The 15,329-nt window shown below is 37.6% G+C and overlaps 1 protein-coding gene across 3 annotated transcripts in view; it reads right to left on the bottom strand.

The window, feature by feature from the left end:
• The window catches only part of PSME4 (proteasome activator subunit 4), a 108,768-nt gene that overhangs the window by 69,600 nt on the left and 23,839 nt on the right, over positions 1-15,329 (bottom strand). For 2 of the 3 annotated variants that reach the window (XM_028103805.2, XM_088026538.1), the window contains one exon: positions 7,890-7,961. The exons of the other annotated variant lie outside the window; for it this stretch is intronic. In XM_028103805.2, coding sequence (XP_027959606.1) covers positions 7,890-7,961 — 72 coding nt within the window. The remainder of the gene's footprint in view (positions 1-7,889; positions 7,962-15,329) is intronic. 3 annotated transcript variants of the gene reach the window in all.

Raw genomic sequence — 15,329 nt, 5'->3', positions numbered from 1 at the left:
CAAGGTAATTTTGGACTGGAATTTTAAAATAAATGTGTGGCTACTTACAGCATGATGTCTACAAGTAAATAAAATAAGTCCCCAAACCTCAAGAAAAAAAACTATGAGGGAAAAGGGTAACTTTCAGGCATGCTTCCACCTGACACTTTCTCATTAAGCTTCTTGAAATTGTTAAGTTCAGAGGTCTATCCAATTTCTCTGAAAGCTTAAGAACTAATCTGTAAAGAAATTCCAAGGAATAACACAAACCAAACTCAGCACAAGTAATCAATTATACAACCAAGAGAGAAAACTATGATTTCATTACTAGAAGCTGTAGAAATCCTCTTTAATTTCAAAACTAGTCAGAAAAAAATTAACTGAAGATGAAACCAGGCTACAACACATGAGATAATTCTAAAATAAAAAAGACGAACATATGGCCAGAGAGACATGGAACATTTTCTCTGATTATCAGGGAGAGAGTCTACCTTCTCTCATAAAAAAGCTAAGCAAGTGAGAAACAATTGGTTTAGAGAACATCTGAGTTTGCCTGGTTAAAAAAGGAGTAAACTTCTAACTACATTTAAACTCTCTGAAGATCACAACTATGATTTTTACTTCTGGGCATTTCCAAAGTACTTTTAAAAGGCTATGTGTTCATATATATTTATGCATATTTATATTTATTAATTTACAATAAACATTTTCTATCAGAGCAACAAAGAGCACAGATCTTTGGATCTTCTTTTCATTTGGACCAAAGAACCCCATTTAGAAACAAATTATAGACAAGGTTTAAAGAACCATCTAGTTCCAAACTAAGTAACAGATCAACTTAAATGCAAATTTAAAAAAAAGATCATTCTAAAATGGCAAACTTTGTGTCCAAGGAAATAAGCAGAAGATCTGTAATTCTATCAGTTCCTAAAGTTTGTCTTCATGTTAACTTTACATTTATTTTACTGTTTCTGTGGCAACCTGTTTCAGAGTACAAAACAGAAAACCTGCTGTTTTCACTGGTAACTTTTCTATTCCACCAACAAACTTTCATATGTCAAAAATGATTCTAGAAAGCAGTCAAAAGGCTGCATAGCTACCTGCGTTCTCCAGTTCCCTTCACTCTTCAAAAGAATAGGATGTTAACTATAATACTTGATAGCTGTCACTTCACTCATTAGAGGAATAGGGTATGTGGGAATGTGCTTTAGTTCATCTAAATAAAGTCCATTTCAACCCCTCCTTATATATAAGGCCTGTGCCAATGGATTTATGCTCTTTATCCAGAAAAGGGTACAATCTCTCTAACCTGTGATATCTGTATAGTGACCTTTTGTGATTCTTGTAATCTCTCAAGATGAAGGGAACAATGTTTCTGTTCAAAAATAAAATAAAAGGTTAAGGCTAGATGCTACTAGACTATATTTCACTAATTTTTAGAGGGAGTGAATAATCACTATGTACTCTCCCAATTGTTGGAAATTTATAATACTGAAGTGATTACAATTCAAAACACTTTAAAAAAAAATCAAAAGGGATCTACAGAAGGAACAAGTTTTGGATGGGTTTTCTCATACCCTACTTCCTCTTAGAAAAGGCATGTTAAGTTGAAAAGAAAGCCATAAGCATATCATGCAAAAGTTCACAACCTGGGCTTAGAGTCAGACAGATACAAATCTGATTACCAGTTCTGCTACTTACTACCAGTTCAATATTACAGCCTCAGTTTTTCCATCTATATAATAGTAATAATACCTACCCCTCAAAGGCTGTTACAAAAATTAAATGAGATAATGTAAGGAAAACAGTTATCGGGCCCAGAATTAAGCATAAAAATTGTTAACTATAATTATTATTTCATACTATCCAAAACAAATTACATTTTCAATATCCTTAAGAACTAGTATTTTGTGCTCATTTTGCTTTCACATTTATTCTACTGTCTCTCAACAATTATTAATTTATGATTTAGGAAATCACATCAAAATAGGAAATTCTTCCCCCAATTCCCACCCTATTTATTAGGACAGAAAATAAGTTCTTGTCCCAGTTCTTGAGCTCTTGTCCCAGTTTCAACAAATGACTTTGTGTGACTTTTCTTCTCTGGGCCACAATTTCCTTATGCTGTATGATGACATAAGCAACTACCAAATAAGTAGCAGAGAAGCCTGAGAAAAGCCAAAAACCTTAGTGTCCAGTTACACCAGTTATTGAGATAGGAGACTTACATAAACCTGGAGGTTTATGCTTCCTACCTCCTTCCTTACCTAATTATCAGGACAATGTTCACTTCTAAACCAGAGAAATGTACAGCAAATGATGTATTCGAGATGAACGTAGTATGGACCGCTCATAGCCAGAAGTACTTTTAGCTTTACTCAACAATTCTTGAACTAAATTTTAGCTTCATAATTATCATATTTGCTTTTATATAAATGAATGGGGCAACTGTAACACTGGCATATTCTATATACCTCTGCCTTGACCTCTTTATAATTTAATGGTAATTGCCTATACGATATTTTCTTTCTTGAGAATGTACTTCATTTCATCCAAAAAACTCAGTTTTACCTTTCTCTATATCTAAACAAATAAAACCATCAGTTCGTCAAACACAATGCACCTCATATCTGATTTTTTGAAACCTAATAATGCAGTTAAATCAGCCAGTACTCATTTTTCACAGCCACTTCACACAAAATTAGGGTAAAGACAATTCTACCATAAGAAAGATTTAAGTAAAGTATAATACGTTCATCACTGAGGTAGCATTAACATTGATTTTTCATTATAACTATTTTCAGAAAAAAGTATGCCTCCATGGCTAGTGTTAAGAAGTTGTAATAATCCTGACAACTCAAGTAAAAAGAGCATATATAACTGCTGAAAGTGATGATAAGCCCGATTGATCAGTGTGAACTAAGTATTTTTTAAAAATGCTTTAAAAAGAGCACTTTCTAAAGAAAGATTATAACAGATACAACTTTTGAAAGAAACATTACCAAAGTCATTATTTTCAACATTTCCAAATAAAAGTCAAAATGGTATTTTTAAAAGAGCAAACAGAATGGTCCTCAAATAACATGTTAAAAATCACTTCATCTACCTTTAGTAATAATCACTGGTTATTAAGAAAATAACCATAAACTATTTTAAATTTCAATAGGTCCTCAGAGAAATCACTTTCATCATTTCATTATGTTAAATTCTGTAGCTAGAGATCATTCTTGAGCTGCTGATAGTAACTTAAACTTAGAAATATAGCCCCATGTGTCAAGAAACCCCCAGCAGAGTAAGAACATGTCACTTCCATGTGTTGAAGGGGGTACAGAGGATTTAGCTGTATTTTAGGGATAAGAACACCAAATCAAAGTCCTTTGTCAGATCAATTGAAAAACAAATACCATCAAGAACAAGTACCAGAAAAAGGAAATAATTAAGTTTTTCCAAAGGCAGATTAATATGAAAAATGAAAACGTTTAATATTCTATGATCCCCTTAGAGAACGATACACGAAAGAAAAATAGATCTTAAAAAATTATTTTTTTAAAAAAGTAAATTGAGTTATCTAGGTCCAAACTGCTCATGATGCAAATATGTAAACCTTTAACATCAAACAACTCATAAAAGTCAAATTGATAGTGACAAAACTAAACAGATTTATACACATACCAATTCAAATATGAATTGGGCATACCCATTTGTAAAAGCTGATCAATGCATAATTCCTTCACATCTTGTTAGTAGCAAGTCTTCATTAGTAACTTGCAATATGCTACCCCAATTTAAGTGGATGGGACATCATTTTAGGAAATGAAACTAGGCCCCTAACATTTAAATGCTTCTTTTACAATGTAAACAATAAGTGATTCTTAATGTTGCTATTATCAAGTCCAAACTACCTAACTCCTTTTTCTTATTAAATAAAAAAACCCTACAATTTGTTTCTCTGGTAGAACCTAGCAAAAAAGAGTGAAAAATGGTCCCTTGCCCCTGAGGCATAAAGGCAGAAAGACAGAAGAAGGAAAAAAAGGAGAGGAGAGGAGGAGGGAAGATAAGGGAAAAGGGGAAGGGAAAGAAGAAAGTTAAATAATCCTTGCTCCAAAAAATAGAACCAGCTTTTAAAATCATGTTGAAATGCATGACACCCTAAGCTGCAGTTTCAAATAAAGACAAACACATAAGGCACAGGAGTTTAAGACTTGAAAGACAGTTAACAAATGAAGCAACCTTTCACTTTTGATTATAAAAATAGTATTCTAAAAATAGTATGAACACATGCAGTCAGCTGACAAAACTGTTTCAAAATGAGTCAGAATCCATCTAAGATGAAAATACTCAAAGCAAAATGCCAATTCTAAAGCATGCCATATTGAAGGGTTTTCTTAAATAAAATGTTTGTGAAGTCGTAACTTTATCCCTTGATTATAAACACTTGCTATACTAGTATACTAAATAGAAACTTAAGTAGAAAAGTAAACTGTAAAATGTTTAAAATGATTTCCTATTAGAAATTCAGTGGACACAGAGGAGCTCCGAGGAACAAAAACTAAAAGAAGTATAGCTTTATGGCTGGCTCTCCAACTGGTTTCTCTAACATCTTTTTTCTTTCTTTCTTTTTTTAAAGATTTCATTTATTTATTTGAGAGAGAGAGAGAGAGCACAGAGGGAGAATGGGAGGGAGAAGCAGACTCCCCACTGGGCAGAGAACCCGACACAGGGCTCGATCCCAGGACCCTAAAATGATGACCAGTTGGTTAAGGCAAACGCTTAACCGACTGAGCCACCCAGGCGTCCCGCTCTAACATTTTTGCATAAGAACTAATAGGACTACTAGATTTCTCTGATTTTAAAATCAAGGCAAGTGTGATGAAGAAAGTCCAAGAACCAAAAATCATATAATCCTTCAAAGATGAATTTTTATAACTATACATAGCCTGACCTGAATGGAAATAAGATAACAGGTACTCCTTTCAAAAGGTGGTAAATATCTGATGATAACAGTAAAAAGGTTACAGAAAATTAGAGAAAATGAATAAAGAATTATAATCCTGAAAAACGTTTTAAGTACAATTCCTTCTATTTTTTTTTACAGATATTTTCTTTTTTTTTAAAGATTTTATTTATTTATTTGAGAGAGAGAATGAGAGAGAGTGAGCACGAGAGGGGGGAGGGTCAGAGGGAGAAGCAGACTCCCCGCTGAGCAGGGAGCCCAATGCAGGACTCAATCCGGGGACTCCAGGATCATGACCTGAGCCGAAGGCAGTCACCCAACCAACTGAGCCACCCAGGCACCCAGAGATATTAAGTTTCTAACTTTGTCCTACAGGGCTGCCTCTCACCAAGCAAGAGCCCCTTTCAGAGTGGTTCCAGATCCTCAGTATTCTTTGTGATCCATTTAAACTGAAACAACACATCATCATTTTTAAAAAAGAGTCTGCATCAACAGAGCTTCATGTCACAATGTATACTCCAGTGGAGGCACACTCCTGGGTGTGAGTACTCCAAGCCACTGAACCAATATGGTTCATCTTCCTGGAGCAACAATTTTAGTCAAGAGATACAGAGAAAAATGTTACTTACTTAGGAAAACATTACTTAATAAGCCCAATACAGATATGAATGTTTAAAATAACGTGAAATTTCCAAGAAATTTCTCACACCAGACTTCTTTAAGAAACACCTCAGAGCCTTGAGTAAAGAGAAGGAGGTATTAAGTGGACAGCTTGATTGACAGTATTAATACAGAAAGAAAACACAAAACTCATTTGGAAACTGGAAGACCCAGATCTTATAGAATTAAAAACAGGGAAAAAAGGAAAGGAAAGAGCATGGAAAGAAAACATGAGGGACTGATTAACAAGGCAGACAACTTTAGATTACAGGGATGCAAGGTAAGTAGTGGCAAATCAATGTGGCTGTTAACTACATGGAGGGAACATTTTGGAAATGTATGGGGCATTTTTAATGATCACAATTATTGGGGAGGACTCAATGGAACTTTTGTGATCCCGGTATATCAGGCATCCTCCAATTCATGGAAAAGCCACACATAACAAAAAATTGTTGCAAGATGTTCAAATGTCCCACTGTACAATTACATACAGGTGAAAAAATTTTGATCCTAAAAGTGAAGTGCTTTACCATCAAGTATTTTTTGCAGTTTTTTAAAAAAGACTTATTCATTTACTTGAGAGACCAAACACACAAGGGAGCGTGGGGCACGGGGAGGGGCAGAGAGAGAGAGAGAACCTCAAGCAGACTCCCTGCTGAGCCAGGAGACCCACATGGAGCTCAATCTTACGACCCTGAGATCATGACCTGAGCCAAAGGCAAAGACACTTAACCAGCTGAGCCACCCAAGCGCCCCAAGACTGAAGACTATTTTACAGTCTAGAACCAACCGTCATTACACTGGCAATAAGCAGACATAAAACAAACAATGTCATAGAATTTCATTAGTAATTTTGTTGTTAAAATGCTTCATGTTACTATCATTCTTCTTGGTACGGCACAAAAGGCAATTTATGTTGTATAAATTAGATACTGACATTACTAATTTATTTTAGCATTGCTTGTTAGTTTTCCATCTTGATACTGTCCCTAGAAGTCCACTGCACAAATTCTCTGACTTCACGTATCATTGTTTTTTTTTCCAATTCTTCCTTTGCCTCTATTCCTTTCACATGTAATAATGTTCAAAAATAATGTTCTGTGATACTAAGTAACTATATAAAGGATTACTGTGACACTGTATTATAAATAAGGCCAGTTTATCTCCAAGAATATCATACTTCCTTTTCCCCAGCTTAGTACTCTAAAATTAAACGTATTTCCCTCTCTTTTATCATATTTAAATAAGTTTTACCTTTTATTCTTTATCCTAGCACTAGGTTTTATTTTTTTTTAAAAGATCGTATTTATTGGTCAGAAAGAGGGCACACAAGCAGGAGCAGCAGAGGGAGAAGCAGGCTCCCCGCTGAGCAGGGAGCCGGATGCGGGGCTCAATTCCAGGATCCCGGGATAATGATCTGAGCCGAAGGCAGACGCTTAACCGACTGAGCCACCCAGGAGTCCCACTGGTTTTTATTTTAATGTCCACTCATAGTGCTGCTTTTATTTTCTTGTACTTCTTAATACAAAATATATTTTGACCTTTTTTAAATTCAAACTTACTCATTTTAAGTAGATGCAAAATCTGAATACCATTTTGTATCTTTAGTGTAATGATGCCCGTATGTTTGAAATACCCAGTTTTATAATAAACTACTGTCCCATTATGGGAACCATTTTATGGTTAGACATTATTTATATTTACGGAGTCCAAGATGGCTGTGGAGGAGGAGACCTAAGTTTCCTCTGGTCCCAGGAATTCAGCTAGGTAGCTGTCAAATCATTCCGAACAACCTGTGAACTCAACCGGAGGTCTAAGAAAAGAATAGCTGCAACTCTACAAATAGAAAAGCAATCACTTTCTGCAAGGTGGGAGGTGTGGAAAAGTGAATCCGAGGTGATATATGGGAAGATAAAATGCAGGGGGAGGGAACCTCCATCAGCCAGCTACTAGAAAGTGATATAGCAGCAGAGCACAAAATTGGAACTTTTAGAAGTCGGCTCCAGTGAGGGACATCCCCGTCTGAAAGGCGCTCAGGTGGCGAAGTGGGGGTGGAATCCCAGGTGGGACAGTGTGGTCTCAGGATCCTGAGGGTCACAGGAACATCAGGGGTGCCTGAGTACGGCAGAGCAGAGCTCCCAGGCATTGGAGCAGGGAAGCTGGCTGCAGAGAGTGAGCCCAGGAGTGGGCTCTCAGCTCAGGGCTGCCATAAACCGTGAACTGAAGCACAGTCAGGTCACTGTTCTCTGAGCAGGGGCCCAACAAGCGGCAGAACTGGGGAAATCCCCCTTCTTACCCTGGGAGGAGCCACAGGGGAGCGCACCGCAGGAGTATGCAGGATTTGGAGACTCCAAACACGGTCGCGTGCCTGAGATAGAAACACTTGGTCACAGGCTGAGGGAGCACAGAGTGTGGACTGAGACCAGGGAGAAAGGAGTGACTGACTACTTTTCTCTGAGGGTTGAGAAGTGGGGCCCTGAGCTCTCTGCTCCAGGGCTGGAGATTGGGAGGCTGCCATGTTCATTCTCATCCTCTGAAGCTGCTCTGAAAGCCCTCAGGGAACAAAAGCCACATGGAGCGAAACGAAACAGATTACTTAGCCTGGCCCCTCGCAAGGGCTGTGCAATTCTGCCTGGGACAAATACACTTGAGAATCAACACAAGAGGCCCCTCTCCCAGAAGATCAGCAAGATCATCCAGCCAAGACCAAGTTTACCAATAGTTGAGAACTGTAAAACTCCAGCACTAGGGGACGACAGCATATAGCATTCATGGTTTTTTCCCTACGATTTTTTAGTCTTTCAATTTAAATTTTATTCTTTTTCCTTTTATTTTATCAACTCTTGTTAAAATCTTAATTATTAATTTTCATTTTTACAGTTACAATCTATCCTTTTATTGTATTTAATTTTATTTTTGCATATATATAAGTTTTTCTTTCTTTATAATACGGGGGTGCAGTTTATTCTAACAGATCAAAATACACCCAAAATCTAGTTATGGCTCTGTTCTCTTCACTTGTCTGATCATATTTTTCTTCTTCATTCTTTTTAGTAGTTCTCTGTTTTGTTAAAGTCTGTTTTAATTTTCATCTTTACAGTTACACTCTATCCTTTCAATGTATTTAATTTTATATTTGTATATATATGAGTTTTTCTTTCTTTACAATTTTGAGATGTTTTTTCACCTAACAAACTGACCAAATATACTCAGGATATACTGCACTGCACTGTTCCATTTACCTGTCTGTTTACATTCCTTTTTTTTTTCTTTTTCTTTTTTCATTTTTATACTTACAGTCTATCCTTTCATTGTATTTAATTTTATTTTTGTACATATAAAGTTTTCCTTTTTTTACAATTTTAGGACCTAGTTTTCTAACAAACAGACCTATAAAATACACATGGGATCCAGTGTATTGCTCTATTCTGTTCACCTGTCTGATTATATTCTCTTTTGTTGTTAATTTTTTTTTTCCAGTTTCGTGTCTCTTCTGATTTCTTTAGTGTATATTTCTCTGGGGTCCTTGTTGCCATTTTAGTATTTTGTTCTCTCGTTCATCTATTCTTCTCTGGACAGAATGACAAGATGGAAAAACTCACCTCAAAAAGGAGAACAAGAGTCAGTACTGACTGCCAGGGACCTAATCAGTATGGACATAAGTAAGAACCTGGAACTAGAGTTCAGCATAACGATTATAAAGATACTAGCTGGGCGGGTGCCTGGGTGGCTCAGTCGTTAAGCATCTGCCTTCAGCTCAGGTCATGATCCCAGGGTCCTGGGAACGAGTCCCACTTCGGGCTCCCTGCTCGGCGGGAAACCTGCTTCTCCCTCTCCCACTCCCCCTGCTTGTGTTCCTGCTCTCACTATCTCTCTCTCTGTCAAGTAAATAAAATCTTAAAAAAAAAAAAAAAAAAAAGATACTAGCTGGCCTTGAAAAAAAGCATAGAAGACACTAGTGAATCCCCTTCTGGAGAAATAAAAAACTAAAATCTAATCAAGTCAAAATCAAAAAGGCTATTAATGAGATGCAATAAAAAATGGAGGCTCTAACTGCTAGGATAAATGAGGCAGAAGAGAGAATTAGTGATAGAGAAGACCAAATGATGGAGAATAAAGAAGGTGAGAAAAAGAGAGATAAACTACTGGATCATGAGGAGAGAATGAGAGGTAAGTGATACCATTAAGCAAAACAGTATTAGAATAACTGGGATGCCAGAAGAGGAAAGGGGTGGGAGCAGAAGGTATACTGGAGCAAATTATAGCTGAGAACTTCTCTAATCTGGGGAAGGAAACAGGCTTCCAAGTCCAGGAGACAGAGAACCCGACCCCTCAAAAATCAGTAAAAATAGGTCAACACCCCAATATATGATAATGAAACCTGCGAATCTCAGAGACAAAGAGAACATCCTGAAAGCAGCTCAGGGACAAGAGGGCCGTAACCTATAAGAGTAGAAACTTTAGACTGGCAGCATACCTATTCACAGAGACCTGGCAAGCCAGAAAGGACCAGCATCATATATTCAGGGTGCTAAATGAGAAAGTATACAACTAAGAATACTTTATCCAGCTAGGATGTCTTCCAAAATAGAAGGAGAGATAAAAAGTTTCCAGGACAAATAGGAACTCAAAGAATCTGTGATTACTAACCCAGCCCTACAAGAAATATTAAAAGCAAAGAGAGAGCACAAAAGTAACATAGACCAGAAAGAAACAGACAACATACAGAAACAGTGACTTTACAGGTAATACGACAGCACTAAATTCATATCTTTCAACAGTTATTTTTTTTTAAAGATTTTATTTATTTATTCATGAGAGACAGAGGGGGAGAGGGGGGGGGAGAGAGAGAGAGAGAGAAGCAGAGGGAGAAGCAGGCTCCCAAGGAGCAGGGAGCCCAATGCGGGACTCGATCCCAGGACCCCGGGATCATGACCTGAGCCAAAGGCAGACGCTTAACCATCTGAGCCACCCAGGCGCCCAATAGTTACTCTGAATGTACATGGGCTAAGTGGTGACATCTGAGTGGCTCAATCGGTTAAGTGTCTGCCTTCAGTCAGGTCATGATCCCAGGGTCCTGAGATCAAGCCATGCATCAGGCTCCCTGCTCAGGCTCTCTCTTGCTATCTCTGTCACTGTCTCTCTCTCTCTCAAATAAATAAAATCTTTTTAAAAAATGGGTTAAATGGTCCAATCAAAAGACACAGGGTATCAGAAAGACTGTAATAAGAGATCAGGAAGGACACTACATCATAACTGAAGGGTCTATCCAATAAAATCTAACAACTGTAAATATTTATGCCCCTAACATGGGAGCAATAAATTATATAAACAAATTAGTAACAAAATTAAAGAAACACATCAATAATAATACAATAGCCGTGGGGGACTTTAACACCCCACTCACTGCAATGGACAGATCATCTAAGCAGAAGATCAACAAGGAAACAAGGGCTTTGAATGACACATTGGATCAGATGGACTTCACAGATATATTCAGAACATTCCATCCTAAAGCAACAGAACACACACATTCTTCTCAAGTATACATGGTTGTGCTCTCTCCTCTTTCAATCCATGATTGTATTTATTTGGGTCCTTTCTCTTTTCTTTTTGATAAGTCTTGCCAGGGGTTTATCAGTCTTATTAGTTCTTTCAAAATAGATCGTTCCCCAGAATAGATCACATCCTGGGTCACAAATCAGGTCTCAACCAGTACCAAGAGACTGGGATCATTCCCTGCATATTTTTGGACCACAGTGCTTTGAACTGGAACTCAATCACAAGAGGAAATTTGGAAAGAACTCAAACACATGGAGGCTAAAGAGCATCCTACTAAAGAATGAATAGGTCAACCAGGAAATTAAAGAAGAATTTAAAAAATTCATGGAAACAAATGAAAATGAAAACACAACCGTTCAATTTTGAGATATAACAAAGTTGGTCCTAAGAGGGAAGTATAGCACTACAAACCATTCTCAAGAAACAAGAAAGGTTTCAAATACACAGCCTAACCTTACACCTAAAGGAGCTGGAGAAAGAACAGCAAATAAAACCTAAATCAAGCAGGAGAAAAGAAATAATCAAGATGAGAGCAGAAATCAATGAAACAGAAACCAAAAGAAAAGTAGAACAGATCAACGAAACTAGGTGCTGGTTTTCTGAAAGAACTAATAAGACTGATAAACCCGTGGCAAGAGTTACCAAAAAGAAAAGAGAAAGGACCCAAATAAATTCAATCATGGAATGAAAGAGGAGAGATCACAACCAACACTGAAGAAGTACAAACAATTTTAAGAACATATTATGAGCAACTATATGCCAACAAATTAGGCCATCTGGAAAAAATGGATGTATTCCTAGAGATGTATAAACTATCAAAACTGAAACAGGAAGAAATAGAAAACCTCAATAGACCCATAACCAGCAAGGAAACTGAAACAGTAATCAAAAACCTCCCAACAAGAGCCCAGGGCCAGATGGCTTCCCAGGGGAATTCTACCAAACATTTAAAGAAGAATTAACACCTATTCTTCATCTTTTTGAAGCTGTTTCAAAAAAGAGAAATGGAAGGAAAACTTCCAAACTCTTTCTATAAGGCCAGCATTACCTTGATCCCAAAAACCAACAAAGAACCCACAAAAAAGGAGAATTATAAACCAATATCCCTGATGAACATGGATGCAAAAATTTTCACCAAAATACTAGGCAATAGGATCCAACAGTACATTAAAAGGATTATTCACCAGACCCAGTGGGATTTATTCCTGGGCTGCAAGGGGGGTTCAACATCTGTAAATCAATGTGATACACGAGATAAATAAAAGAAAGGCTGAGTACCATATGATCCTCTTAATAGATGCAGAAAAGGTATTTGACAAAGTACAGCATCCTTTCTTGATTAAAACTCCATGGTGTAGGAATAGAAGGTACATACCTCAATATCATAAAAGCCATCTATGAAAAACCCATAGCGAATATCATTCTCAATGGGGAAAAACTGAGAGCTTTTCCCCTAAGGTCAGGAACACATCAGGGATGTCCACTACTTTTTTTTTAAGATTTTATTTATTTATTTGAGAGAGAGTGAGTGAGAGAGAGAGAGAGCACGAGAGGGGGGAGGGCCAGAGGGAGAAGCAGACTCCCCACTGAGCCGCAAGGGGCTTGATCCTGGGACTCTGGGATCATGACCTGAGCCGAAGGCAGACGCTTAACTGACTGAGCCACCCAGGTGCCCCAGGGATGACCACTATTACCACTGCTGTTCAGCATAGTACTAGAAGTCCTAGCCTCAGCAATCGGACAACAAAAAGAAATAAAAGGCATCTGAATCGGCAAAGAAGTCAAACTCTCACTCTTCCCAGATGACATGATACTTTATATGAAAAACCCAAAAGACTCCACCCCAAAATTGCTAGAACTCATACATGAATTCAGTAAAGTGGCAGGATATAAAATCAATGCACAAAAATCAGTGGCATTTCTATACACCAACGAGACAGAAAAAGAGAAATTAAGGAGTCAATCCCATTTACAATTGCACCCAAAAGCATAAGATACCTAGTAATAAATCTAACCTAAGAGGCAAGGGATCTGTACTCAGAAAAGTATAGAACACTCATGAAAGAAATTGAGGAAGACACAAAGAAATGCAAAAACGTTCCATGCTCATGGACTGGAAGAACAAATATTGTTAAAATGTCTATGCTACCTAGAGCAATCTATACATTCAATGCAATCCCTATCAAAATATCATCAACTTTTTTCACAGAACAGAAACAAATAATCCTAAAATTTGTATGGAACCAGAAAAGACCCCAAATAGCCAGAGGAATGTTGAAAAAGAAAACCAAAGCTGGTGGCATCACAATTCCAGACTTCAAGCTCTATTACAAAGCTGTCATCATCAAGACAGTATGGTATTGGCACAAACACAGACACATAGATCAATGGAACCAGAAACAATGCTCAACTCTATGGTCAACTAATCTTCAACAAAGCAGGAAAGAATGTCCAATGGAAAAAAGACAGTCTCTTCAACAAATCGTGTTGGGAAAATTGGACAGCCACATGCAGAAGAATGAAACTGGACCATTTCCTTACACCACACAAAAAAACAGACTCAAACGGATGAAAGACCTAAATGTGAGATAGGAATTCATCAAAATCCTAGAGGAGAACACAGGCAGCAACCTCTTTGACCTCAGCCACAGCAACTTCTTCCTAGAAACATCGCCAAAGGCAAGGGAAGCAAGGGCAAAAATGAACTATTGGGACTTCATCAAGATAAAAAGCTTTTGCACAGCAAAGAAAACAGTCGACAAAACCAAAAGACAACCGACAGAATGGGGGAAGATATTTGCCAATGACATATCAGATAAAGGGCTAGTATCCAAAATCTATAAAGAACTTATGAAACTCAAAACACAAAGAATAATCCAATCAAGAAATGGGCAGAAGACATGAACAGACATTTCTCCAAAGACATCCAAATGGCCAAGACACATGAAAAAAATGCTCAACATCGCTCGGCATCAGGGAAACACAAATCAAAACCACAATGAGATACCACCTCACACCAGTCAGAATGGCTAAAATTAACAAGTCAGGAAACTGACAGATGTTGGCGAGGATGTGGAGAAAGGGGAACCCTCCGACACTGTTGGTGGGAATGCAAGCTGGTGCAGCCACTCTGGACAACAGTATGGAGGTTCCTCATAAAGTTGAAAATAGAGCTACCCTATGACCCAGCAATTGCGCTACTGGATATTTACCCCAAAGATACAAAGGTAGTGATCTGAAGGAGCATCTGCACTCCAATGTTTATAGCAGCAATGTCCACAATAGCCAAACTTTGGAAAGAGCCCAGATGTCCATCGACAGATGAATAAAGAAGATGTGATACATGTATACAACGGAATACTACTCACCCATCCCCCCAAAAATGAAATTTTGCCATTTACAACGATGTGGATGGAACTACAGGGTATTATGCTAAGTGGAATAAGTCTTTCAGAGAAAGACAATTATCGTATGATCTCACTCATATGTAGAATTTAAGAAATAAAACGGGATCATAGGGAAAGAGAGGAAAAAATAAAACCAGATGAAATCAGACAGGGAGAGAAACCAGAAGAGACTCTTAATCACTGGAAACAAACTGAGGGTTGCTGGAGGGGAGCGGGGTGGGAGGATGGGCTAACTGGGTGATGGACATTAAGGAGGGATTGTGATGTAATGAGCACTGGGTATTATATAAGACTGATGAATCACTGCCTTCTACCTCTGAAACCAATAATATGTTAATTAATTGAATTTAAATTAAAAAAAGACATTATTTAGATTTATTTTTGTCATTGAGTACAGATAAAGAATATAGGTAAATTATTTACAAATTTCATTTGAAAATAACTACATAATACAAAAGGGGTGCTGCCTGCTCTAAACCAAGCAAAGATTTATTTCAGCAAAGACACAATGTTTCTTCAAAAGACCAAGAACAGCCATGGTCAAACTTCTAAGGAAGGAGGTTTCCATGAGAGCAAGAATGATGGGATGCTTCAGGAAAAGACATGGTAATAAGCAGAGTACCAAGATGCAGGGTTGAACTAAGCAGTGACTGACAGGAACAGTGATAAGCTCTGACACAATTTCCAGGAAAGAAGAAAGCCATAGATATGTATTAGCGACCATGCAGGCTTTAAAAGGAAGCAGCTGCCTTTGAAAAGGTACACCT

The sequence above is a fragment of the Eumetopias jubatus genome, unplaced genomic scaffold (genome assembly GCF_037043125.1).
Source record: "Eumetopias jubatus isolate StellerSeaLion01/CBP00866 unplaced genomic scaffold, mEumJub1_p1.0 scaffold_9, whole genome shotgun sequence".
Lineage (NCBI taxonomy): Eukaryota > Metazoa > Chordata > Mammalia > Carnivora > Otariidae > Eumetopias > Eumetopias jubatus.
The sequence above is the reverse complement of the archived record's forward strand: the minus strand, read 5'-3'. Positions and strand labels throughout refer to the sequence as shown.